Raw genomic sequence first — 25,373 nt, forward strand, 5'->3', positions numbered from 1 at the left:
CACACACACGACGCTTGTAGCAAAAAGTAGACTTTTATTACAGCAGCAACTGAGGCGAATCGAATGGCCCCCCAGGGCCACCACTGCAGCACCACCCTTCTCTCCCGCCCCGTCCGCCCCAGCGGGATTGTAGAATTCAGCTCCCCCAGTGCCCGTGGGCCTCCTTCCACACAGGCTGGGCGGGAGCCGGCAGATCAGCTACTAGCCCCCAACTAGAAGGCGGCTGCTGAGAAGGCCCAGGCCCACGTCTGTGCAAAACAAGTAAACAAAGTGCAGAGGGGAGGAAGAGGGGGGAAGGGGGAGGGTGATGCTCAGAACCAGGGAGCCCCAAAGCCCTCCTGAATAATAAAGGAGAGAAGGGGCTTCACAGGGTAATACTGACTGGGGGGAAGGGGCAGAAAGGCTGTTGCACATCTAGCGACGGCCACAGCTCTGATCAGGGGCCTGGCCCGAGTGAGCTCTAAGAGGAGACGGTGACAGCGGCTGAGTTGAGGGTGCTGTTCCTGGCAAAATTGAACTTGTTCAGGGTCTCCTCTAGCAGAGAAGTCAGTCGGCTCTGGTCAGCCTGGGAGAGAAGAGCTCGGTGAGACAGGGCGAGAGAGGAGAGAAGAATGGAGGCAGCCAGAGCAGCTGAAGGCAGAAACCTCACCTCGCTAATGAAGCCCAGCTGCACCAGCTCAGCTGCCAACTCAGGGATGTTCTCATCTGACAGAGAAACGGGAGAGGGTGAGCACAGTGTGGGAGCAAGGGGCCCAGAGCCCTTCCAACAGCCCCAGTTGGGTTACCCCGGCTGGGAAAGAACACCACAAAGCAATGGTGTCAGATCCACCCTCTAGTATTAGGAGCTATTTAAGATATTCGTTCTGTGCGCCCATGTGTTACTGCCCTGTAACCTTCCCCACCCCCATGAAGGTTTCTCACGGATGAGGCTCACAGACTCTCATCGTCTGAAGGAAAGAAGACACTCACTTGGCATCAGGTCACAGCTCAGGTGCCGGTTGAGTTTGTCCTCCAGCTTCAGAAGAAGCGTCAGCTGAAAAACAGGACAGTCAAAAAATGAGGCTCCTCTTCACCTCCTGCCCACCCAGCCCTATGCAGCCCTGGCCCTGAGCCTTACATGGTGTTTGACTCCCTCCTCCACTGACTCGATGTTGCACTGCATCAGCACCACCTACAGAGAGGGCACAGAGAGGGTCCCTATAGTAGACACCAGTCAATAAAAAGCCCCCAACAGCTGGAAGGCTTTCCAGTCCACAGGACAAGCCTGCTAAGACAGAAACACCTTCTTTTCTCTAAAGGACAAAGCCTTATTTGACATGTCCTCTCTCCCTTCTACCATGACCATGGAGACATCCACACCCACAAAGCCCCACCTTGCGGGTCTCCACCTCAGCTGGTTCAGGTGTTGGAGTCTTGACAGAGGGGGGCACAACAGGTGATGTCACCTCCTCCTGCTGTGGCTGCTGGGGCCTAGGTAGCCCAAAGGCTGTCAGAGGGTAGATCCCATTCCTGGAGGGAGATCAGACAGGTCACATGGGCTCTGTGAATGCCCCAGGACAGCCACCCCCGCTTCCTCAAGCAAGCCTTTCCTCTCACCTGACATCTTCAAGGAATTTATCCAATTCCAGAGCTGGTGACTGAGAGTACCTGCAAGAGAAAAGAGAGAAAGCAGGTGAAAGGAAGGAAATAAGCAAAATAGCAGATTCAACAATTACCAAAGAATGGACAGTTGACAACCCTCAGGGTTGTAGTGACCAATCTGTCCCTTTCAGACCCTCTCAGTTAGTTACTCACAAAGTCTGAACTGGTTCTCTTCCTGGTCCTGCAGGGATTTCAGCCAGTACAGCACTGGTATCCATGTTTTTGGTGATCTCCTCCAGAGCATTCTCTGGGATCATGTCTGGAGGGCATAAAGAAATGGGAAGTTACAGAAGAATAGTCAGATTAATGTCATAGAAAGGCACAGGGGTCCCGGGGGGATAAAGAATTCTTTTGGAAGTGGAAGAGAAAAGAGCATGCTCGTGATAGTTATTAAGGCTCCAGATGGGAAGAAAATTCCTAGCAGGGCCAAGGGGACTCACGCTGGTGTCCCACAATGCAGTGGGCAGCAAGGAGTTTGAGCGAGGGCACTTCAAACAGTGCTGGGTGGAACAGAAGTTCTCTGGCTGTTGGTCTGCGAGCAGGCTCAGAATGCAGGCACTTTTGAATGAACTCCTAGAAAAAGGAACAAGGAAGTAGAACAGACATCTGGCAACCAGTCCACTGGGTTCATCTTTATCTCACTCACTATACTTAGCACAGACTTTGTACATACTAGGTGGTTTGCACGGACTAAGGGGGCAAACTATTAAATGTATATGAAAGGGCTTTGAAAACTCTAAGGTATTAACATGAAAGCTATTGTTCACTGTTTTTTTGGTTTTAATTATTTTTCTGTTCCCCAACCGCAAACTTCTTTTACTATTCAAACTTATGAATTCTTTTCCCTTATTTTCTACTTCTCTGCTTTATTAGCCCACACGCTCCTCAACTCTCACCAAAGTTACCTTCTCTGTTGTGATCAACAATATTCACCATCTTTTTATTTCCCAGCCCTACAATTTCCTTATCTCCTATATTTATTAAATTCATTAATCATTTATTAAATTCCTTTATTTCCCAACCCTACAATTTCCTTTGTCTCCTATAATCATCTATTAAATTCACTGGTTTTCCCCAAGCCTCACCCCTCCTTCCCACCTCCTGTAGGTCCTATGACAATTAACCTGCTTTTCCTACTTAGAAACTTAAAAGCCAGCAAGGTCATATACCTAATCTGTTACTTGAATGCCCCAACCTAACGCTGAACTAGAAATTCAATCCACACTAGCCTCAGGACTTCACACTAGTCTTCCTGTCACACTATCTAATAATTTACAAACTATCCTTTGGACGTTCCTGTCCAACCTCTACTTACTATACTCCATCTACTGATTCATAACTTTATACCCTTTAAACCTTAGCTTGTTTTTTTAGGGCACTTTCCCTATCTAAAACTATATAAATATAAAACCCCAGATAATGGATTTAATTAAAACTGATCAATTTGTTTAAAAATATCAAGATGGTTGTCTGAAGAACATATACCAATTACCTGAGGTAACATTAAGTTAGTTTACTTCTAGGCAGACACACCTAAATTAACACATGACCTTTACCACACAACCTTTACCCCCAGTGCTACCCATCTTAAACCCCTAACCTGTGTGTGTGTGTATACAAAAAACAAAGTAGGCACCACCTAGGGAAACATCCACTGCTTTTGCCTGTCCTTTCTGCTTTCTGTTCTCTTGTTCTTAGAAAAAAAAATATTACCAGTAACTAAAAGGAAATAAAAACGTGAAGACGTTTCAAAGTCTGTTAAGGAGGGAGTGATCCAGAAGATTCTTACCCTCTGTAATGGGTCTTCTAGAAGCTGGATGGCACTGCTGATAGCTTCTTGTGGCACATATGAGGACTCTCCATTGCCCTGAATCTCCAGCACTGCCATCTGCAGCGAGGGGGAACAGAGAAGACAAGTAGAAACTTCAGAACTTCAGCGCTCCAGAATCACTCCCTCAAGAACTTACTTGTCATCCCTCCATCTCCCCCTTCTGTCTTCTAATTTGATCCCTTTCCATCACCACTGCTTGTGGTTTCCTCACCTCCAGTGCACACATGCCAAAGGAGTAGATGTCTACTGCCGTTGTCACATTAGTGACTTCTAGGGAAAACAGAGAAGGTTCTGGTGAATCAAAGGATGGGGGTAGGGAGTGGCAGAAATACCTTTTAAAAACTTTTTGTATGCCAGCAGAGAAGGACTGGAAGTTTGTTATATTACCTCTGTGCCTCAGGTTATAAGGTGGGAAACATGGGAAACAGGGAGAGGGCAGAGAAAACTGAGATGCCTTACCTCCGTACTCTGGTGCAAAGAAGTGTAGATTCTTCTGCTCTTCCCGACAAGTCTTCACATGATTGTTGATAGTGTCAGGAGCCACTGGGAGTAGGGGAGATACCCACAATCTGACCACCATCAACAAAGCATAGTCTCACTCCAGAGAGAGGTCCCCAAAAGCCAAATTCTCTCCTGAAGTCTCTAACCCTCAAGGCACAAAACTGTCCCTTTCCCATCATGAACCACAGACTAAACATGAATACCACCTACTTCGCCTTTCTCAGGTCTATCGCTTCTCATTTAAAGTCCTGAATTCTGAACCAACGAACACTCCACACTAAACTAACGAGTATATAGGGGAAGCTGGCGAAAGAGCAATAAAGGCTAAAGTAACACTTTTGCTTGTGTCCTGTTCACCTTCCCCAAAGCTCAGGAATATCTAATCCCTGAACACATGAATATGTTTGGTCTAGTTCTTTCAGCCACCCTGCAAAATAGCATAAAGACCCAGACAGTTCTTCCTAATCTGCAACAATTACAGACCTTGGATACAGAAACTTGGATAAAGAAGAATAAGAAGGGTTAACAAACAACCAACTAGACAACCTCCTTCTTCCCCACCTTTGCTGACTGAAACTCAAAAACAGCTCATAGTTGAACCAATACCCTTGAATCAGTCTCACTTTTGATCTACCAAAATTTTAGACTCCTGCTCTACTCCCTTATTCTTCAACATTGCTGTCACAGGGCTGAACGAGGAACCAGGGCCGGGCCCAGTTTGGACTCACTCAGGTCATAAACAATGACTACAAATCACAGAGAGTCTGGGAGCACAGTATGATTCAGGGAACCAGCCTGATGATGAAGGGGAATAAGAATCCAGGACATAAGTGGCCAGCCAGGCAGAATCCACAGGAAACAAGCAAGTTATGGAAGGGCAAGCAGGTGGAGGGCTGGTAGGGAGAAGCCAAGCAGGCATAAGTAGGCAGGGGAGATAGGCAACAAGGCTTGCTCCCACGACTGCATGCACTGGGCAGCCGCAAAGGGGAGCAGAGGGAGCACAAACAGAGCCCCAAGTGGGGCAACAGGGAGCTCTCACCATTAGCAAAAATCCTATGAAAGACTGTTGGGAACAGAGCAGCCCGTAAGCGGGAGGGAGGAAAACAGAGAAAAGTTGTGAGCGATGGAGCAGCCAAGCCCCAGACAAATGGACACACAAACCGCACACAGACACAGCACACAGAAATGTTATACACTGCACACAGATACACGGCAAATGAAAGCACTCACAGCAGGCACAGCCTGGAACCTCCTTTGGTAGGGTCTGGCCCCAGGGGCTCAAGTCAGATCTTAGACCCATCTCTTGCCCTTTCCCAACCTATCAAGATCTCTAAATTAACCCACTTCCCTCCAAAAAGGTCTTAGACCCTGCCCCCTAATTGACTGGCCTCTCCCTGTGAATTACCCCTAGCAAAGTCCTAACTCTTACCACCAGCCCACACCTCAGAATTTTGCCCTATTCTCCCCACTCCTTTCATCTTACCCCCATGGTTCCCAAATTCCCGAGGCTCCCCTGCCCAGAACCTCTCCCTCCCCTCACCAGAGCCAATCTTGATGAGTCCGTTGTGCTGGATGAAGATGGTGTCACAGGTCAGGTTCCCATGGATGATGGGGGGGTCACAGGAGTGCAGGTAGCTGTGGGGGCACTGGGCTGTTAGAGGGGCCACTGGGAAATTAAGGGCAGGGGGAACCCAAGGGTTAAGAGGAGCAAGGGCCTGGTCTCCTGCTGGTCACCACAAAGATAATCCCCACACTCTGAATCTCCATTATGCCTGATGAGTTAAATAGCCAGATAAGCACTGGGAGAAAGAGGTGGGAGATATTTTGTGGTTAGGGCATTAGGATAGACCCTTTAAAAGACCATAGGGGCCTAATCTTGAAAGTATATGACTCAAAAAAAGTGGGCAGAGGCAGAAAAGAACAGCAGAGTAGTGCCCTAAAATCTGTTTGGAGGAACTAAATCAGGAAATAGGGAAAAAACACTAACCAGATCCTACTTACCTAAGGGCAGAGAGGATTTGCGTGCACCAGCGTTTCCAAGCCTGGAACAGTTTGATCAAAGGGTCAGCAGTAATTCCCTGTCTTAACCCTCCAAGCAGTTCCCCTGATGAGCTTCATAATTAATATAATCTTTTTAACCCCCAAACCGGCCTAAAGCTTTGTCTGCTCTCCCTCCATACCTTTTCATTCATAGTCTTGTGGTTCTTTTTGGTCTTCTTCAGAAATTGCTTAAGACTCCCAGATGACATGTATTCTGTGATAAAAATGACCTGGAGAGGCAAAGCACTCAAATAAGGCCTTACAGTAGAAATGATCCCCTATGTGGTGACACAGACACCATTGGAAGCTGGGTGGTGGTGGCTATTGTTTTAAGTGTCCCTCCTATGGTTGTTGGTATCACTTCCTTAGATTTAACAAGACAAAGAAAACTATGAACAATTATAACTATGGAAAGGAAACAAAAGTTCGCTCATTTCTGCCCTTCTGTAACAAGACAAAAGACACAGTTTGTAGGCAATGTCCTACTCTCATCTCCCTAACAGCTAATTCCAGTTTTGTTTCAAAACTACCTTGTTTTCATCTCTAAATGTAAAAAGAACAATAAACGTAGCTAGACTCTCTGCAGTAAACTCAAGAAAAAGTTCTTACCCTGGCCTTGTTCTCTTTAATGTCAGCCCAATACTTGTGAAACTTAACAATGTTGAGATGTTCCAACTGAATCAGATTATCAAACACAGCGCGGACCTTTTCCTGAAAGCAGGGGAGACAGTCAGATGACAGGGTTCATAAATCACTGTAATCCTGAAAAGGCATTCCTATCCCTCCCCAGAAATGATCTAACCCCAACGTACTCTCCTCCTCAGCAGCTTCCCACCACCAATCCCTCTTTAACACGTGCATTGTCACATCCTACAGGCTACATCCTTTCAGCACTACCTACCTCCTGCAGCTTGTAGTTCTTGCGCTCAGAGAACTGGACCTCATTCCACACAACCTCTACACCCTCCTCTGTATCCATGGCCAGGTATGCACTGTCAATACCTGGTACATTCCGCTGATTCACCTGAGAATTCAAATGAAAAGGAATAATTAAAGTTTCCTTATAAGTCTTCCATTTTAATACTCCACATATCTGTTAAAGTTTGGGCTGCCCTCTGAGACTTTCCCCTTCCACTTCTCACCTCTCAGAATTCACTCCCACAAGAATGACACTACCACCACCTTACCTCTTCTCGCCTCTTCTGCCAGCGTCCACATGGTGACTCTTCCAAGATCTCAGACTCATCTTCACTTTCTTCTTCTTCCTCTGGGGAAGCAGCTGAGGTTGTGGAGGTCACAGGAGGTGACACTGACGTCAGGCCAGGAGCTGATGATGAGGATTCTACCTTGGGGTCTGAGCCACTGCTGACTACTGTCTGGGACTCCCCTTCCGACATGCTGGAACGAACACTCTGGCCTGCATTGGTTGGGGCAAAGTTGGAGGGAGAAGGTAGAGTGGGTCAGGATACATCTATAAAGATTTAATCCTAATAACCTCATCTGGGGTTAAAAAGAAAAAACAGGTTTCTTTTAAATCCAAAATCAAATTAATCCTGTCTGAAAAATGAAACATTAACTACTCTCTTAATCTAAAGAAGAGAAAGTATCTTTTTTTTTTTTTAATATTTTGTTTTTTAAAACTTACTTATTTTGAGAGAGAGTACGTGCATGTGCAAACATGAGCTGGGGAGGGGCAGAGAGAGAGGGAAAGAGAGTCTCAAGCAGGCTCCATACTGTCAGCTCGGATCCTGACATGAGGCTTGAATTCACAAACTGTGAGATCATGACCTGAGCCAAAATCAAGAGTTGGATGCTTAACCAACAAGAGCCACCCAGGTGCCCCTAGAGAAGGGAAGCTTTCTTGGTTGAAGATGACCCACCCAAGAATGGCCAACCTAAGATTTAGGACAATGAAACCCCCCTCCTTGGTAAAGTCCAAATGAACAAACGAACGCCCCAAAATCAGGAACACCATTCCTTCTCAGCAATACTCACCCAATAGCCTTCCCTTTGAATCCTTACCTGCCCCTATTTCCACTGTGTTCAAGAACTAACCTACATGGGCCCTGTTCAGAACAGATGACTCCAGACCCCAAAATGTTCTACTGATTTAGCCCTAAATCAGTGCTGGACCTGTAGCACTCTCACCCAATTTATCTAGCCGAAACTCTCAGCTGATTTATATCACTAGAACTAATTCTGGCATTCACTATCCAGCCCTTCTATACACAGATCAAGTCTGCCAGTCCATGCTGAGGCTACCCTTGGGCCAGGTGACTGGCAGTGATTAGTGACTTCATCCCTGATGACTTCACCTTCCCTGTGATGTGAGCGTGCAAATGGGTATTGGTTAGCAACATTTTTTTTTCATTCACTCATTCAACAAATGTTTATTAAGCACTTACCGTATGTCACATGTACTGAGCTAGGTACTTGAGATATAATAGTGAATAAAATAAATAAGATGCCCACATTCATGGAGCCACAAATTAAAAACAGATCTACAGGGCACCTGAGTAGCTCAGTTGGTTAACTGTCCAACTTCGGCTCAGGTCATGATCTCACAGCTCGTGGATTTGAGCCCCACGTTGGACTCTGTGCTGACAGCTCGGAGCCTGGAGCCTGCTTCGGATTCTGTGTCTCCCTCTCTCTCTCTGTTCCTCCCCCACTCACGCTCTCTCTCTCTCTCAAAAATAAATAAAGATTTAAAAAAATTAAAAAAAAAAACAACAGATCTAGGACTTTAAGCTTCCAGCTTTCATTTCATTCACATGGCTCAAAGGCTCCACCCTCTGAGGTACTAGATCTGACAGAGATTTTCCCTCAAGTACAAATAACTCAAGATGACAGCCGTTACAGGAAAAAGTACTATATAACATTTTTTTCAAGGCACATGACTATTCGGAAGAAAAAAATTCTCAAAAGTTAAACATCACTAACATGTCCAGACAGTCACAGGACAGTCACTGAATGTTATGCCATGTGTCTAAAAACAAAGGGCGGGAAGGAGTTGAAACCTGTGTGTGCTGGGCTCAAGGGGGTGTTCCAGTAAGAAGTGACATCCTGGAAAGTAGATTTGCTCCTCTAAGTCAGTTCAGAATACAGAAGCCTCTCAAAAGCCCTTATTTTACAGCTCTTGGATACCCACTTCTGCCCATCTCTGCTCTCAACCTATACTATGTTTAACCTGAATCAGGAGATTCTTATTAGATGACATTCTAGTCGATACCAGAGGACAACAAAGCACAAGAGAAAATCTGGCAAGATGTTCTTTCCTGTTATTTTTTTTTAATGTTATTTTGAGAGAGAGAGAGAGAGAGAGAGAAAGAAGAGCATAAGCAGGGGAAGGGGAGGGAGAAAGAGAATCCCAAGCAGGCTCCACACTGTCAGCGTGGAGTCCAACATGGGGCTCAAACTCAGGAACCGTGAGATCATGTATGACCTGAGCCAAAATCAAGAGTCAGATGCTTAACCAACTGAACCACTCAGGTACTCCTTTCCCTGTTATTTTCTAGGTCCTGCCTTTCAATAGATTTTATTCAACCAGCCAAGAAAGCTACTATCTGTATGTCTTAGTAATCTACCAGAAAACAAGTTAGAGATTGTTTTCCTTTTTGTTCCCCTGAAAAGTAGCTAAGAAAATGGTAATAAAGTTCATATGGATTACTCTCTAGAGCAGCTACATTTATAGGATGCATCTTGAATCTGAACAGCTAAGTATAATTTCCAGCTAGATTACAATAGGAAATACCAGTGAAGCTCTAATACAGGAAGCCTATATAGCCAATGGGCTCTAAGGAAATTTCTGGACCCAGGCACAGAGAGTAGACCACCACAAGAGAAGCCAAACCTTTACCAGTCACAGGCATGTCCTTGGAATGTGCTTGTCTTCTCCCTTCCCAATCTTTCCCCAGCAGGCAAAATGAAGATAATGCCCAAAATCCCCCAGCACTTCCCCTACTGATGAAGAGATCTTTGCTGGGAGTTTTGCCTCAGGGTCGTTCAGAGGTTTAAGAGATCACAGAAGGAAAGGGCCATGTACGCCCCTAAAAGAGAACCTCCTCGCCACCTCCAGCCACCCGACAAATATAGTGTGTTCACTTCAGAGCAAGTTGGGTAGATCGTCGCGCAAAGTTTCTCTCCGAGACTTTCATTTATTGGGCTGCAGTCCCTCTGCATTTCAACTCCTCAGCAAAAGCTCTCAGGCCACAGGCCTCTAGGCTGCCCGCACCCGGTTCAGACCAAAGGGCCTCTGGGACCTACAGGAGTGTCCCGTCAGACATCAAGCAAGCGCAGGGGACGGCTTCACGCTCCAACAGGTCGCCCAGCCCGCTGTCCGCAAGGGAGCGGGGGCAGTCCCGCAGGCCCCGGAGCCAGCGGCGGCCACCTCATCAAAGGCCAGCCCCGCGGCGCCGTCAGGGGCGCAGGCCACGCCCCCGCGCAGTCGGCGCGCCGGCCTCAGCCAGCAGGCGCGGCCCCGACGCTGCGCTTCCGCAGGCCGCGGGGCCCGCCACCGCCGCCCCCGCCCCCGCCCCCGCCGCCGGCCCCGCCTCTCGTCAGCCCCAGTTCGACACGAACGCTAGGGCCTCGCGCCCCGCGCCGGCAGAATTCCGGGTCGCCGCCACTCAGGGCAGGCTGGGAGGGCCGGGCAGGGGCCGTGGGGCCGAGGTGGTCCCTCGGCTCCCGCGGGCCGGGCCTGGGCCGCCGACCGAGCAGGGCCGCCTCCAGACACCCGCCGGCCGGGGTCCCAGCGCCCTGCGCCGCGGAAGCCGACCCTTCCGCCTTCTCGCCGAACCCCTCCCTCCCGCTCATTCCCCTCGGTGCTCACCTCCCGACTCCGCTCCCCGCAGCCTGTGCTTCAGCTCCAGCTCGGATTCGGGGCCGCGGACCAGAGAGACTCCCTCACAGCTGCGCTCCGCAGCGCAACCGAACTGCGGGCCCCGCCCTCGCGGCGTCCCGACCAACAGATGGGCGGTGCCGCAGTGCCGTTGGGTTTCCATTGGATAAGGCGGTCACGATGGGCGGTGCCCTGGGGAGACGGTCGCTCGCAGGCAGTCTTCAACACGGTCTCCTCCTCTTTACCGTGTCCGGCCGAGACCTCTTGGAGGCTTCGGTGTGTTGGATCTCAACTGGGGGTGGTCTCTCTGTCCACCCCTCCGTCCAGTCCAGGTGCCTCCAATGATTCTGCTAGGCGAAAGGCCGGCCTTCCCTCTCTTCTTGAAGGCGCCATGACAGTTCTAGTCCGACTAAGGGACAAAAGGAGAGAGAGACGTAGCCTCAGTCTGAGAGGAGCGCCCACCCACTTTCATTATTTGGGGGTGAGACTGCGCAGGACATCAGTTCTTCAGAAAGCGTAAAAAATTCCCTGAACACATTCTAAAAATTAATAGTTAACGCTTCGTGATTGCATAGCACTGGTATTTGCCCAAACTTTGCAAGAGGTTTTCACAGATTACTCCTTTGATCCTCCTAAGAAATTGAAATTACTAATGCCAATGCTAGTTGACAAATGCAAAAACAAAAAAAACAAACAAACAAACAAAAAAAAAACCTGACTCAGAGGCATAAGCTATTCACTAAAAGTTGATAAGGGCCAGATCTGGCATCCCTAAACAGGAAGATTTATCAAAGACTTACTTGAAAAGATGTTTGAAAAGAATTTGGATTGACTTCAAGGAAGTGGAAAGAAAAGGGGATAGATTCTGGGTGAACGCATTGATTTCGAAAACTAAACGCTGAATCTGAGCGGTAAGAAGTTAACTCTGCCATTGTAGGTACAATATGAAGGGAGGAAGATGAATTTATCATCAGAACTTGGGAATGTCATAATCATGAAATTTCACTGTCCTTAAAGGGAATCTCTAATCTTAATACAAAGAAGAATACTGTATATGGCAAAAGCCTCATTTTTTCTTCATCTCAAAATACTTTTTTTTTTTTTTTTACGTTTATTTATTTTTGAGAGAGAGAAAGAGAGCATGACCGGGCGAGTGGCAGAGAGAGGGAGACAGAAGCCAGCTCCAGGCTCTGAGCTGTCAGCACAGAGCCTGTTGTTGGGCTCGAACTCACAAACTGTGAGATCATGACCTGAGCTGAAGTCAAGCGCTTAACCGACTGAGGCACCCAGGCACCCCTCAAGATAACTTATTTTTAAAACCAATCTTTCATCCTTCTTTGTTTTTGTTTAAAACAAAGTTTTGTTTGTTTGTTTTTACCTTTGAGAGGGCTCACACACTCTCAGAAATCTGAGGAAAGTTATGAATCTTGTTTTGGTTATTTAAAAAATTATTTTGTCCACCAAATTCAGCATATAATTTCAGAAGAATTGAGGTTAAAATTTCTTGTTCTGATCTTCAGAGGAAAGATGTACCCCCTCCTGTCCAGGTTAACCTTTTTTCCTTGGGGGTTCAGAATCAATTGGAGCACCTGGTCCACTATAAACTTTCATTAAATATTGGTTGATATTATCATTATAGTTTACCATTCTCTTCTGTCTGATCCTTACCATTATCACCTTTGCTTTTCAACTAGCTCTTTCTTTCAAATATGCATAGAGAACCCATTGGCCTCCTCTGGCTTTTATTTTATTTTTAACTTTTCATGTTTGAAATGCTCAAATACTGCATTTTGCAACCTCATTTATTTTTTTTCTGCTTTAAAAAAATAAACGTATTTAGCATAACAATATTTATCTAATAGCTTCTATGTGCTATGGTCCACTGTTTGAATTGCCTTAGGCATATTAACTCATTTAATCCTCACAAGAATCCTATGAAATATTGTGAATTAACAATCGCTATAGAATGTGAAAATCTCGGGGCGCCTGGGTGGCTCAGTCGGTTAAGCGTCTGACTTTGGCTCAGGTCATGATCTCACAGTTCGTGAGTTCGAGCCCCGCATCGGGCTCTGTGATGACAGCTTGGAGCCTGGAGCCTGCTTAGATTCTGTGTCTCCCTCTCTCTCTGACCCTCCCCCCATTCATGCTCTGTCTCTGTCTCAAAAATAAATAAAAATTAAAAAAAAAAAAAGAATGTGAAAATCTCTCCTAATCTTACTTCAATAAAATAATTAAGACTTTGTTGTATATTTCTCCATTTTTTTCTATGCATATATTAATATATGAGTATGTAATTTAAAATGAAAGCAAGCCGATACTTCATAACCTTTTTCAATTTACTTTGTTACTTTTTTCCATAGCTCATACAGCACTGCTTTAATTTTTTAACCACTATAGAGTATTCCATTATCCAACATTTAATTAATAACTAGCAGGAGGCATCAGGATTATTTCCAACATTATTATAAACAAAGCTATAATAAAATCCTGTTGCACACATCTTGGGCTATTTGTGAAAAATACTTTTATACATTCTTAAAAGTGGAATTGCTAAGTCAAGGGCTAAAACCATTTTAACTTGAATAGGTATTGCCAAGTTACTCTTCAAAAATATATCAAATAACAATACTATCAAGAGTATGTTAGGGTTAAAAATAAAAAAGGTATGTTAGGTTTCTGCTTCCCAACAGTCTTACTAACACTGGATATTATCAATCTTTTCAACATTGGTGATACAGTAAGAAAAAAAAGATATTTTAATTTGCATTTAGCTAGGAGTAAAGTTAAGACTTTTTAAGAGCAATTGTAGGTTTACAACAAAATTTAGAAAAAGGTACAGAGATTTCCCGTATTATTTACTGCACCCCATATGCATAGCCTCTCCCCCATTATCAACATCACTCACCAGAACTGTATACATTTTATTAAGGATGAGTGTAGAGTGCTCTATCATAATCACCCCAAATCCATAGTTTACCTTAAGGTTTGCTCTTGGTATTTTACATTCTATAGGTTTGGATAGTCATATAATGGCATATATCATATAGAGCATTATATCATACAGAGCATACCCTGAAAATCCTCTGTGCTCTGCCTTCCCATCCCAAGCAACCACTAATATTGTCTCCATAATTTTGCCTTTTCCAGAATGTCATGTAGGTGGAATCCTATAGTATGCAGCCTTTTTAGATTGGCTACTTTAACTTAATGATACATGCATTTAAGAATTCTTTGTATGTTTTCATGACTTGATAGCTCGTTTCTTCTTAGCACTGAATAATATGCCATGGTCTAGATGTACCACAGTTCATTTTATCTGTTCACCTACCAAAGGACATCTTGGTTACTTCTAACTTTTGGCAATTATGAATAAAGCTCCCATAAATATCTGTGTGCAAATTTTTGTGTGGACGTAAGTTTTCAACTCCTTTGGATAAATACCAAGGAGTGAAATTTCTGGATTGTTAAGATTATTTTAGTTTTATAAGAAACTACCTGGCTGAGGGTGCCTGGTTGGCTCTGTTGGTTAAGCATCCGACTGTTGGTTTTGGCTCAGGTCATATGGATCCTTTCTTCCAAGCTTGGCATTTACATTTCTTTAGGACCTCAAATTAAGGACCTCAAAACTAAGCCTAGATTTCTTGATAATTGTGAATTATCTGAGGTACTTTAAAACATACACATTCCCAGGACCTTCCCTGAATCAACTGGATCCAAATTTGGGGGGAGGAGGAGAATTTGGATATCTGTATGTTTAAGAATCTTCCCAGGTGATTCTGATGCAAGTAGCCTGGCCTGTCATTAGGCTGAAGGGTAAAAACTATCACCATAGCTCAAACCTTATCCCTGTCTAGGAATGATTCCTTGGGTCATTGCCTCATAACTTAGGCCTCTGAGCCTAATTAAATAGGAATTATTATTTAACTCTACCTCTATGTCATGTCATAAGAAATTGAATCAACTTCTAAGATAAACATAATGGATTAAGTAGGGGCACTGGGGAATAAAAAACCCAGACATCCCATGTAAATTAATAATTCACCTGAGATTATTTGATTTCCACAATGGTATTCAATTATGCTCAAATCAAATTCATCTGTCATATATTTTGCTCCATGTTTTACTGACCTAAAGGTAATTATCTGCCTTATCTCCCAGGAATGTTGTGAGTTTAAAATAATTATCAAGGGGCACCTGGGTGGCTTGGTCAGTTACGCTTTGGACTCTTGATTTTGGCTCAGGTCATGATCTCATGGCTCCCGAGTTCAAGCCCCAAATTGGGCTCTGCCTGCTTGGGATTCTGCCTCTGTCTCTCTCTCTGCCCCTCCCACTCACTCTTACAAAACAAATAAAATTTGAAAATAAAATAATTATCAAGTCATTCCATAGTTTTTTCTGGGCTAAAACCCTAATGTAACCTTTTCTGTTTTGTTTTGTTTTATCTTTGTTGTAGTAATAAAGACAACTCTCCTAAATGTAAACTTATTTCCTGATAAAATATAGATTCAGACTATAAGGAAAGGACTTGACATCCCTTTTAGCGCTGATAGTTTAAGACTCCATTATTTTATAGCTTATAGTTGTACTGCCAGGCTTGAATCTGAGAATAAAATTCAATTTAATTAAATATTTATTTAGTGCTTACTATGTGCCAGGCACCATGCTAGGCAGTAGGATAACAAATGAATAAGACAAAGTTCCAGTCTTCAAAGAGCTCCTATTTATTTGGAAAGATATCTGTATAAACAAAAACATTCACAACACTTAACCAGAGCAACGACAGAAATATGTATAAAGTTCCACAGGCTGAAGAGAGAAGGACATGACTGACTCCATGGAAGAAAAATACCTGGGAAGATGTGGCAGGCTGAGTAAATAGCCCCCAAAGATATCCACATCCTAATCCCTGGAATTTTCAAATGTTACCTCATATAGCAAAAGGGACTTTGCAGATGTGATTACGAATTTTGAGATGGGAAAATTATCCTGGATTATCAGGATAGGTACTAAATAATCACGAGTGCTCATAAAAGAGGGAGGCAGAAGGAGATGTGACTACAGAACTGAAAGAAATATAACCACAGAAGCAAGATGTTGGAGTGACACTAAAGAACGCAGGCAGCCTCCTGAAGCTAGAAAAGGCAAGGAAATGGATTCTTCCTTAGAGTCCCCCGAAGGAACCAGGATTACTGATAGCTTAACTTTAAACTAGTGAAACTGATTTCAGGTATCTGGTCTCCAGAACTGTAAGTAAATTAATTTGTGGTGTTTTAAGTCACCAAGTTTGTGGTAATTTGTTAAGGCAGTCATAGGAAACTAATATAAGGTTTCTCAGAAAATAAGACTAATACCTGTCTGACCTGGGTTTTAAAGAAGGAACAGGAGGGGCACCTGGGTGGCTCAGTTGGTTGAGCATCCATCCGACTTAGGCTCAGGTCATGATCTCACAGCTTGCGGGTTTGAGCCCTGCATCAGGCTGTGGGCTGACCGCTTGCTCAGAACCTGGAGCCTGCTTCAGATTCTGTGTCTCCTTCTCTGTCTGCCCCTCCGCGGCTCACGCTTTGTCTCACTCTGTTTCTCAAAAATAAATAAATGTAAAAAAAAAAAAAGGAATAGGAGTTGAACTTGCAGTTAAAGGAGGGAAGAATAGTCCAGAGAAGACTGAACTCTCCCTTTCTCTGACTCTCCAGACTCAGAAGATATGAATTAGACCATAAAACCTATGATTTTCCATTCCAAGTTTTGTGACATCTGCCTCACATTTTAGCAGTTATGAGTTGAAGATTTCCAATGTGTTATTTTTTTTCCCCTTTACCTCACCTCTGGCTTTTCACTTTGAAATTTGACCTTTGTTTTTACAAAGTTTCTTACATCTGGGAAAGAAGAAAAATCTCTCCAGGGAGAACATTCTTAAGAAAGTAAATGAGAAAACTAGAGAGAGAATCTGATAAGGACACTTGTTTATTATTGGAGTATGCTTGGAACAGAGAATGACGAAACCTTCTCCAAAAACAAGTAAAGGAACTCCTGGCTTGATTTGCTTGGGACTAAAAGAAATAAAATCGTGAAAATAAAAAGTAAGAGCTCTAGGGGTGCCTGGGTGGCTCAGTCAGGTAAGCATCCAACTCTTTTTTTTTTTTTTTTAATTTTTTTTTTCAACGTTTTTATTTATTTTTGGGACAGAGAGAGACAGAGCATGAACGGGGGAGGGGCAGAGAGAGAGGGAGACACAGAATTGGAAACAGGCTCCAGGCTCTGAGCCATCAGCCCAGAGCCCGACGCGGGGCTTGAACTCCCGGACCGCAAGATCGTGACCTGGCTGAAGTCGGACGCTTAACCGACTGCGCCACCCAGGCGCCCCAAGCGTCCAACTCTTAATTTTGACTCAGGTCATGGTCTCATGACAGTGACATGGAGCCCAGCATTAGGGTCTGTGCCAGGGATGGAGCTTGCTTATGATTCTCTCTCTCTCTCTCTCTCTCTCTCTCTCTCCTTCTTGTGCTATAAATAAATAAATAAATAAATAAATAAATAAATAAATAAATAAATAAATAAAATATTTTAAAAATAAGAGCTCTAAACCAGGTATAACTGAAGACAGAATAAGTTAATTCACTCAGAATATAGTACAAAGACAGATATAATTAAAAGAGGGAGGCTGGATTGAAAGCCCCAACATGTATGATGAGAGTTCTAGAAAAATATAGAAAAATATGAGATTGATGGTTAAACAGTGTTTGAAAACATAAGAATTTTTTTTAATGTTTATTTGTTTTTGAGAGAGACAGCATGAGCAGGAGAGGGGCAGAAAAAGAGGAAGACAGAGAATCTGAAGCAGGTTCCAAGCTATCAGCTCAGAGCCCAACATGGGGCTCAAATCCATGAACCATGAGATCATGACCCGAGCCCAAGTCAGACACTTAACCAACTGAGCCACCCAGGTGCCCCTGAAAACATAATTTTTTTTTTAATTAAAAAAAATTTATTTAATGTTTTTATTCATTTTTGAGACAGAGAGAGACAGAGCATGCGCAGGGGAGAGGCAGAGAGAGAGGGAGACACAGAAACCGAAGCAGGCTCCAGGCTCTGAGCTGTCAGCACAGAGCCCGACGCAGGGCTCGAACTCACAGACTGTGAGATCATGACCTGAGCCGAAGTTGGACGCTCAACTGACTAAGCCACCCAGGTGCCCCTTTTATTAATTTTTTTTAACGTTTATTTATTTATTTATTTTTGAGAGACAGAGCACGAGTGGGGAGAAGCAGAGAGAGAGAGAGAGAGAGAGAGAATCTGAAGCAGGCTTTAGGCTCTGAGCTGTCAGCACAGAGCCCAACACAGGGCTGGAACCCACAAACTGTGAGATCATGACCTGAGCCGATATTGGACGCTCAACAAACTGAGCCACCCAGGTGCTCCAGAAAACATAAAAATTTTTAAGTTTTGATGAAAGACATTCGTCCTCAAATTAAAAAAAAAAAACAAAAAAAAACCCAAAACAGGGGCACCTGGGTGGCAAAGTCGGTTAAGCGTCTGACTTCAGCTGGGGTCATGATCTCACAGTCTGCGAGTTTGAACCCTGTGTCGTTGGGCTCTGTGCTGACATCTCAGAGCCTGGAGCCTGTTTGGGATTCTGTGTCTCCCTCTCTCTCTGCCCCTCCCCTGCTCATGCTCTGTCTCTCTCTCTCTGTGTCAAAAATAAATAAAAACATTTAAAAAAAATTTTTTTAAAAAACAAAACAAAACAAAAAACCAAGCTTTTAGTGGCTCCTGGGTGCTCAGTTGGTTAAGTGTCTGACTCTTGATTTCTGCTCAGGTTGTAGTATCACAGTTTGTGAGTTCGAGCCCTGTGTAGGGCTATGTGCTAAGAGTGCAGAGCCTACTTGGGATTGTGTCTCTCTCTTCCCCTCATCTGCCTGTGTGTACGTGCTCCCCCACTCACTCTTTCTCAAAATAAACTCTAAAAGAAAACAAAAAAACCCAACCTTGGGATGCCTGGGTGGTTCAGTTGGTTAAACGTCGGACTTGGGCTCAGGCAATGATCTCACAGTTTGTGAGTTTGAGCCCCTCATCAGGTTCTGTGCTGAAAGCTCAGAGCCTGGAGCCTGCTTCAGATTCTGTGTCTCCCTCTCTCTCTGCTCCTCCCCACTCACTATCTGTCTCTCTCTCTCTCCTTCAAAAATAAACATAAAAAAAAAAAAAGAGTCAGATGCTTAAAAAAAAAAAAGCTTTTAGTACAAATAAAATAAACACATGTGGAGACATATCAGAGGGATATTTACAAAATATCAAGGATACAGAGAAAAATGTAAAAGCTATTAGAAATATGAGAAAGAAACAGATTACCTACAGAACAACAGTAAGGCTGATAAAACACTTCCCTATAAACCTAGAATTTTATCTCCAGCCAAATTGTCATTAAAGAGTGAAGGCAAAATACATTTTGATATGCCAGAAATAGTTAACAGTTAAGGGATTAAAAGAAACCCACCCACACAATCTCACTGAAAGACCTATTTATAAACATGGCCGTGATGGTATAAGAGGAACCAAATTTACCACTGCCTTAGCGATCTAGAACACTGGATCAAATATATAAAGCAACAGTTTTCAGATATTGGATAACAGGCAGCACAGGATAATAGCCCCTGAGAGAAGGGAAACAAATTAAGTAAATCCTATGAGTACCCCCAGCTTATTACCTAGAAAGAGTTTTCAGGCCACATTGTGGAGAGAGGAAACCCACACAGAGCCTAACAATCTCATTGCATTGAGAAGAGAGAGTTGAGAGTTCAGGGAGGCCAAGGTGGTTAACATTTCCAGGGCAGAGAGCCAGAAAGGATGGAGTTACACAGAGAAATAACTACGGAGCTTTGTAAAAGAATCCTCTCAAGATTTTGTCTGTGAACTGAGCTAAACATACACATGAGGAAACTCTCGGGGTTGAGGAAAAGGAGTAGGCAGACCAGTGGAAAGAAAGCCATTTGGGTGGACATGATAGGATTCCAGCTGGCAGGTTTCCTATTACTGCTGTCTGTCCCTAGCAGACTGTAGAGCCGAGGGATTACAAATGTGAGGTCATTCATTTCTTTGCATGTGAGCCTCAGTTAAGAATGTTTGCCCCCATGGTGACTGCAAGAAGCAGCAGGGTTTTTCTAAGTAACATTGTGGTTTTCACGTGCCAATTTGTCAGACTCAACTTGTGTCCTCCATTCTCAATAGCCAATATAGCTAAGGAGATCTTTTACTAAAGGATTTTGAGGAATCCCTAAGGAATGGGTAAGTGTGTCACAGATCTTCTCTGGAAATTACTTTTGCCAGCTGTCCCTGCTCCCAATCACTGCTGCTCTTGAACTTTGCCACCACCTCCTTTGGGCTCTCCACGTGGTTCCACCCACTGGATCGAAGATCTCTTCACTTTATTCCCTAAAGTTTAGCTCAGTCCAAACTATGTAACAAGACACAGAGTCAGACATTAGAAACAAAGAGGAGCCCTCAGCTGCCACTAGAAGTGGCTGTTCTTCAGATTCCTGATAAGACAGAGCCAGCTCAGCTGGCCCATTTCCCCTTGCAGTTATCTCCAGGCTATGCCACTTCCTAGAATCCTAATGCCAGCAACAGGGATGGGTCCAAAGAGAATCATTCTTTTCCACTTTAAGGCCTGCATATTTCCACTCTAGAATATTTGACTGAGGGACTATCCTTTTCCTTAGGGGGAAAAAGCTCAATGCTGGCCTGCTTGACACAATTCCAGGAGTCACTGACATTTTCCAGACTTTGGATAATCTGGGTATATATAACATAATTTTTTGATATGCCAGTGGTTCAGGCCAGCCTGTCCTCTTATATGAGGTGCAGAGGTAAGATTTGTATACTCCTCAGAGTGGCTCCAGTTTTGTGATCATCTATGAGCAAACAGTTGGACAAAAACATGCATAGGTCTCCAAAGAACAAGTAAGGATTTTAAGAGACATTCCAGTCCATATTCTTATTTAGGGGAAAAATAATCTCTTTTTCTCTGTAAGGGCATAGTCCTGCAAAACATTTTATATTACTAATAAATAAATTAACTCCAGCATCTCAGTCTGAAACATCTGAATTTTGGTTAATGTCATTTCAGGATTTTCTTTAGGATAAGGTATTTCCTTTATGCATGTGTAGAGAGCTCATTGTGGTAATTTCCCTGAGTAAAGGTAGACAGCTGCAAGATGAACTTATGTCTGGCCTTCTAGAAATATAAGACTCCAACTTAAAATATAACACTTCTTTGACATTAAAAAATGCATTTATTGGGCAGCTTTTTATTTTTTATTTTAGAGAGAGACAGTGCAAGCAAGGGAAAGGGAGAGAGAAAGAGAGAGAGAGAGAGAAAGAGAGAGAGATAATCTTAAGTAGGCTCCATGCTGAGCATGAGCTGGATCCCACAACCCTTGGATCATGACCTGAGCCGAAATCAGAGTTGTCCCCTCAACTGACTGAGCCACTCACACACCCCATTGGGCACCTTTTAAAACAATACAAAGAGGACTATGGGTTGGCCCAGAACCTCAGAAATGGACTCTTTCCCCTCTTTTTTCTAATAACTTCAAAATATCTTCATTCCTTCTTTCATAGCGCTAAATCTTGGCCCACACTTTTTTTTTTTTTCCTTCCCTTGGATCATTCTTCTAGCTTTAATCACACATGGGAAAGAATGTATCAAAACTTCTGAGGGGCACCTGGGTGGCTCAGTTGGTTAAGTGTCTGACTTTGGCTCAGGTCCTGGTCTCATGGTTCATGGGTTCGAGCCCCACATCAGGCTCTGTGCTGCCAGCTCAGAGCCTGGAGCCTGCTTCAGATTCTGTGTCTCCCTCTCTGCCCCTCCCCCACTCACACTCTGTCTCTCAAAAATAAATAAAAACATTTAAAAGTTAAAAAAAAAAAAAAACCTGCTGAGCTTCTGGGATGACTGGCGGGCTCAGCTGCTATAGCATGCAACTCTTGATCTTGGGTTTGCAAGCCCCACGTTCGTTGTGGAGAGGACTTAAAAATAAAATCCTACATCAAAACTGCTGAGCTTCTAAAGACAATATCTTATGAATAGTAAAATATAATCAGAAACAGGATTTGAAGGAAGTACATAAAGAGTCAAAAACAGAGTTAGGAGCTCCTGGGAAGGGCAGGGAAGCCGGGGAAGACCTACTTCCCAACTTCTCACCCTTCTCTCATTCTCTCATTTAGCATCCTCCATATGCAGGTTGAGTTTCTCAGCCTGTGGTCTGCTACCCTCTGGGGGTCTTGTATTTCCAAGGCACTATGCATTTTTAAAACTTTGCGCATTTTAAAGCTTTGTGCTTTTAGTTTTATAATATAAGCATGTTAAACCTATTTGGGATTATCTGGATTAACATTTTATATTTTGAGTGATCGTGAGTTTATGTTTAACAATTGAACTGGTGTTACATTATACTCTGAAGTTAGCCTTTTAATTTTAAGGCAACGTTGCCTGGCCTTGGACAAGGGAGGGCAGGGGTGGTCCCTTGAATCCCTTGGGACCTGCAGAAGTATGTCTCAGTGGTTTACAATTTCTCATGTTTGAAAAACACTGGCTTAAACCACCTTCTCCTCTTCTCTCATGAGAGGTAACTGGAAAGAGGCTGAGAGGCTAAAAGAAACAAAAACTTTAAAAAATGACTAGTATTTGTTTATCTTCAATGCTTGACCAATTTGAGAGATAATACAAGAAATCTAGTGATTTTTTAAATAAAGCAAAGGTGGGGCATCTGGCTGGCCCAGTCAGAAGAGCCTGTGACTCTTGATCTTGGGGTCATGGGTTCAAGCCCCTAGAGATTACTAAAATAAACTTAAAAAAAAAAAAGCAAAGATGATACTGGGACATACAATAGTGAATATGTGTAGGAATTACCAAATGCTTAAGAGTTTTTTTCTATCCACAGCAAATCAATCCCATGCCTTTATCCCTTGTTGAATAAACTTGGTATATATTTTAGAGACAGTTTTTATCATTCAGGCCAGCCATTAAAGTACATCTTCAGCTCTTCTGTTATTATGTTTGATTAGTCACATTTCTTTCTTTTTTTAATTTTTTTTTAAACATTTATTTTCCAGAGACAGAGTGCTGGTGGGGGAGGGGCAGAGAGAGAGGGAAACACAGAATCCAAAGCAGGCTCCAGGCTTCCCGTTGTCAGTGCAGAGCCTGAAGCGGGGCGCCAACTCACTAACCGTGAGATCATGACCTGAGCTGAGGTCTGACGCTTAACTGACTGAGCAACCCAGGCGCCCCGATTAGTCACATTTCTGAAGCTCATAGGTTAGAGACTCAGGAAGATCAATCTACTAATATAACATTTGGGTGGAATTTTTAGTTAAAACCATTTTTTCCTCTCCCTGTTAGAGCACAAAATCTTTGTGTCTTTCTTAGTGTACTTTAGTGGTTTGGGGGGATATGGGGATGGAATAGGGAGAAGATGATCTTCATATTGTTTTCCCAGGTCTTTCCATGAGACCCTTTACGATCTCCATTTCCCCTAAGACACCACCACCTTCCCAGTACCTTGATTTTTCCTTCAGTCATATTTTTTCCACTTTTTTCCTTGTCTGTTATTCATTTGGTTTCAGATCATTTTTAATCTAAATAAAAAATAATTTCAAATAACTTAATGTCATTTCCATCCCATATTTAGCATGTGTATATGGATACTTAATAAATGTAGTCTGTGGTTGAATACAGCATTTATGCAAACTCAGCACTTTGTATTCAGCTCCTCTTATCCTTAAAGCAATCTGAAAAAATAGATATTGTATGTTTTCCTTGAAGAACTGAGCCTGAGAGAGAATAACAACTTGTGAAAGACCACATAGGTTAATATATTTCAAAACTCATTTTCCCCCCCACAATGTCACATTCCATTCTTAGGAGGGGAAAAAGAGGCTGAGCAATTTCGTGTTCCTGTTACACTGCCTTGTACAGAGATCTCATTAGGTTCACTATGACCTATGGGCCTAGGTAACATCCTCTACCCTCATAGTCCAACTTCAATGTTTTCAATGTTTAGATATCTAGTGGTCCCCTTAAACTGAACCCACCATTTTCTCCCCAAACTAGCACACACCCACCCATGCCACACCATTTTCTATTAATGGCTCCACCAATTTTTGTCATTCAGGGTCGAAACCTTGGTGTTATTCAACAAAAATACTGAACAAATACAAGAATTGTGCTAGGGATGCTGGGGTATACAATGGTTAGGTTTGATGGGGTTTCTGTCTTCATAAAGGCTTCAGGAAAGACAAATGGGGAACCCACGCTAGTATATGGATATTAGAGAAGACGTCTTGAAGGAGGATGAAGATGGGTGGGTGCGGAGGTGTGTTTCATAGGTAAAGGCATAGGAGGAGAAAGCATGGCTTTGGAGGAACACAAAGATGTACTACTGAGGCTTTGAGCAGTAGTGGGAATGGAGAGAAAGTGGGACAGATATGCTAGTTCAAGCATGAAGGGTCTGGTAAACTATGTTAAGGAATTTGGACTACCTGAAGAGCAGAAAGAAGCATAATTAGTTTTGTATTTTAAAAGAACCAATCTGCTCATAGTTTGGCCAATTTCCCCTTTCTCTTCCATCCTCTGAACCCAATCTATTAATAAATCCTGATTTCTTATTGTCTCATTTGTTCATCTCTATTACCACTGCCACCACCTCAGTTCCAGCCCTTCTCATCTCATCCTTAGATTAAGAGCCCTTTAACCAGTTAGTCTCCAGACTTTCTTCCTCCAATCCACACTGCACACAAAGACTACACCAAAAGTCCTAAAATGCTATGCCAGAATAGCAGTAAAGCCCAAATCACCCATCTTGGCGCTTACGACCATCTCTACTCTATGTAACATTACTACTTAAAACCCCTTTCCAAAGAGACCAGTCAGCTTCCTCAAAAATCCTCCCAAATGCAGTTTACATTCTTGTCTCACCCCTGCAATCTTGTAACATTATTCTCTTCTCCCCCGCATAATGCACTCCTGGGGCATCCTGAGGACGTCAAGCAACAGCTCGGTCTCCTCTCCTTCGGTTTCTTCTCACCCTGCAGACTGTGCCAAACATTTCTGCATTGTATTAACTCGAATGGTGTTACAAATCGAGGTTTTCATTGTCTTTTGTCACAAAAGACTCTCATAAGGCCGGGTCAGGTACTTCAAGCGCTCAGAGCAAATGCTAGTAAACTTTAATTGAGCCCAATCCGGCGGGTTTGCGGAGTCTGAGCCCGCGATGGGGAGAGGGAGCTGACGCACTGGAGGATGGATCCGGAGCGCCGGGTCCGACACAAAAGAGCTTCAGACAAACACGCGACAGGCCAGGGTAGGGCAGCGAAGGTGGGGCGGGGATAGCGGGAGACAGCAGGGGACAGCTCCGGGGGGCCAAACTCTGGCGAAACCGCGGGTGGCAGGCTGAGCCACCGTTGGTAGGCGTGACCGCGCCAGTCTCGCGGGAGCGGCCGTTGGGCGGGCCGTTGTCCCCGCGGGCGGGGCGA

The 25,373-nt window shown here is 43.8% G+C and overlaps 1 protein-coding gene across 2 annotated transcripts; it reads right to left on the bottom strand.

Annotated features, from left to right (window-relative positions):
• Positions 1 to 17: 17 nt before the first annotated feature.
• Positions 18 to 25,240, bottom strand: NRBP1 (nuclear receptor binding protein 1). 2 transcript variants are annotated; one of them, XM_047853109.1, is made up of 19 exons: positions 24,817 to 25,240; positions 10,842 to 11,259; positions 7,201 to 7,430; positions 6,915 to 7,037; positions 6,623 to 6,724; positions 6,154 to 6,243; positions 5,975 to 6,015; positions 5,514 to 5,608; positions 3,932 to 4,015; positions 3,684 to 3,742; positions 3,431 to 3,529; positions 2,082 to 2,214; positions 1,795 to 1,900; positions 1,597 to 1,647; positions 1,374 to 1,509; positions 1,118 to 1,171; positions 970 to 1,033; positions 650 to 705; positions 18 to 565 (listed from the first exon to the last, which is right to left on the bottom strand). In XM_047853109.1, the coding sequence occupies exons 2-19, from the start codon at positions 11,011 to 11,013 to the stop codon at positions 461 to 463; spliced, it is 1,800 nt and encodes a 599-aa protein (XP_047709065.1). In that variant the 5' UTR covers positions 11,014 to 11,259; positions 24,817 to 25,240; the 3' UTR covers positions 18 to 460. The 2 variants fall into 2 exon arrangements, with proteins under 2 accessions (XP_047709065.1, XP_047709066.1); XM_047853110.1 differs by lacking the exons at positions 10,842 to 11,259; positions 24,817 to 25,240 and adding an exon at positions 10,277 to 10,388.
• Positions 25,241 to 25,373: the final 133 nt, after the last annotated feature.

The sequence above is a fragment of the Prionailurus viverrinus genome, chromosome A3, assembly GCF_022837055.1.
Source record: "Prionailurus viverrinus isolate Anna chromosome A3, UM_Priviv_1.0, whole genome shotgun sequence".
In the NCBI taxonomy this organism is placed as follows: domain Eukaryota; kingdom Metazoa; phylum Chordata; class Mammalia; order Carnivora; family Felidae; genus Prionailurus; species Prionailurus viverrinus.

Bases quoted from the DNA above. Each gene is read 5' to 3' on its own strand.
- NRBP1 (XM_047853109.1), bottom strand. From the start codon at position 11,013: ATGGAAACCCAACGGCACTGCGGCACCGCCCATCTGTTGGTCGGGACG. The intron at 1,901-2,081 runs GTGAGTCCCCTT...TATGCCCTCCAG, and splicing joins CTGCATTGTGGGACACCAGC to ACATGATCCCAGAGAATGCT. The intron at 706-969 runs GTGAGTGTCTTC...TTTCTCTGTCAG, and splicing joins GAGCTGTGACCTGATGCCAA to ATGAGAACATCCCTGAGTTG.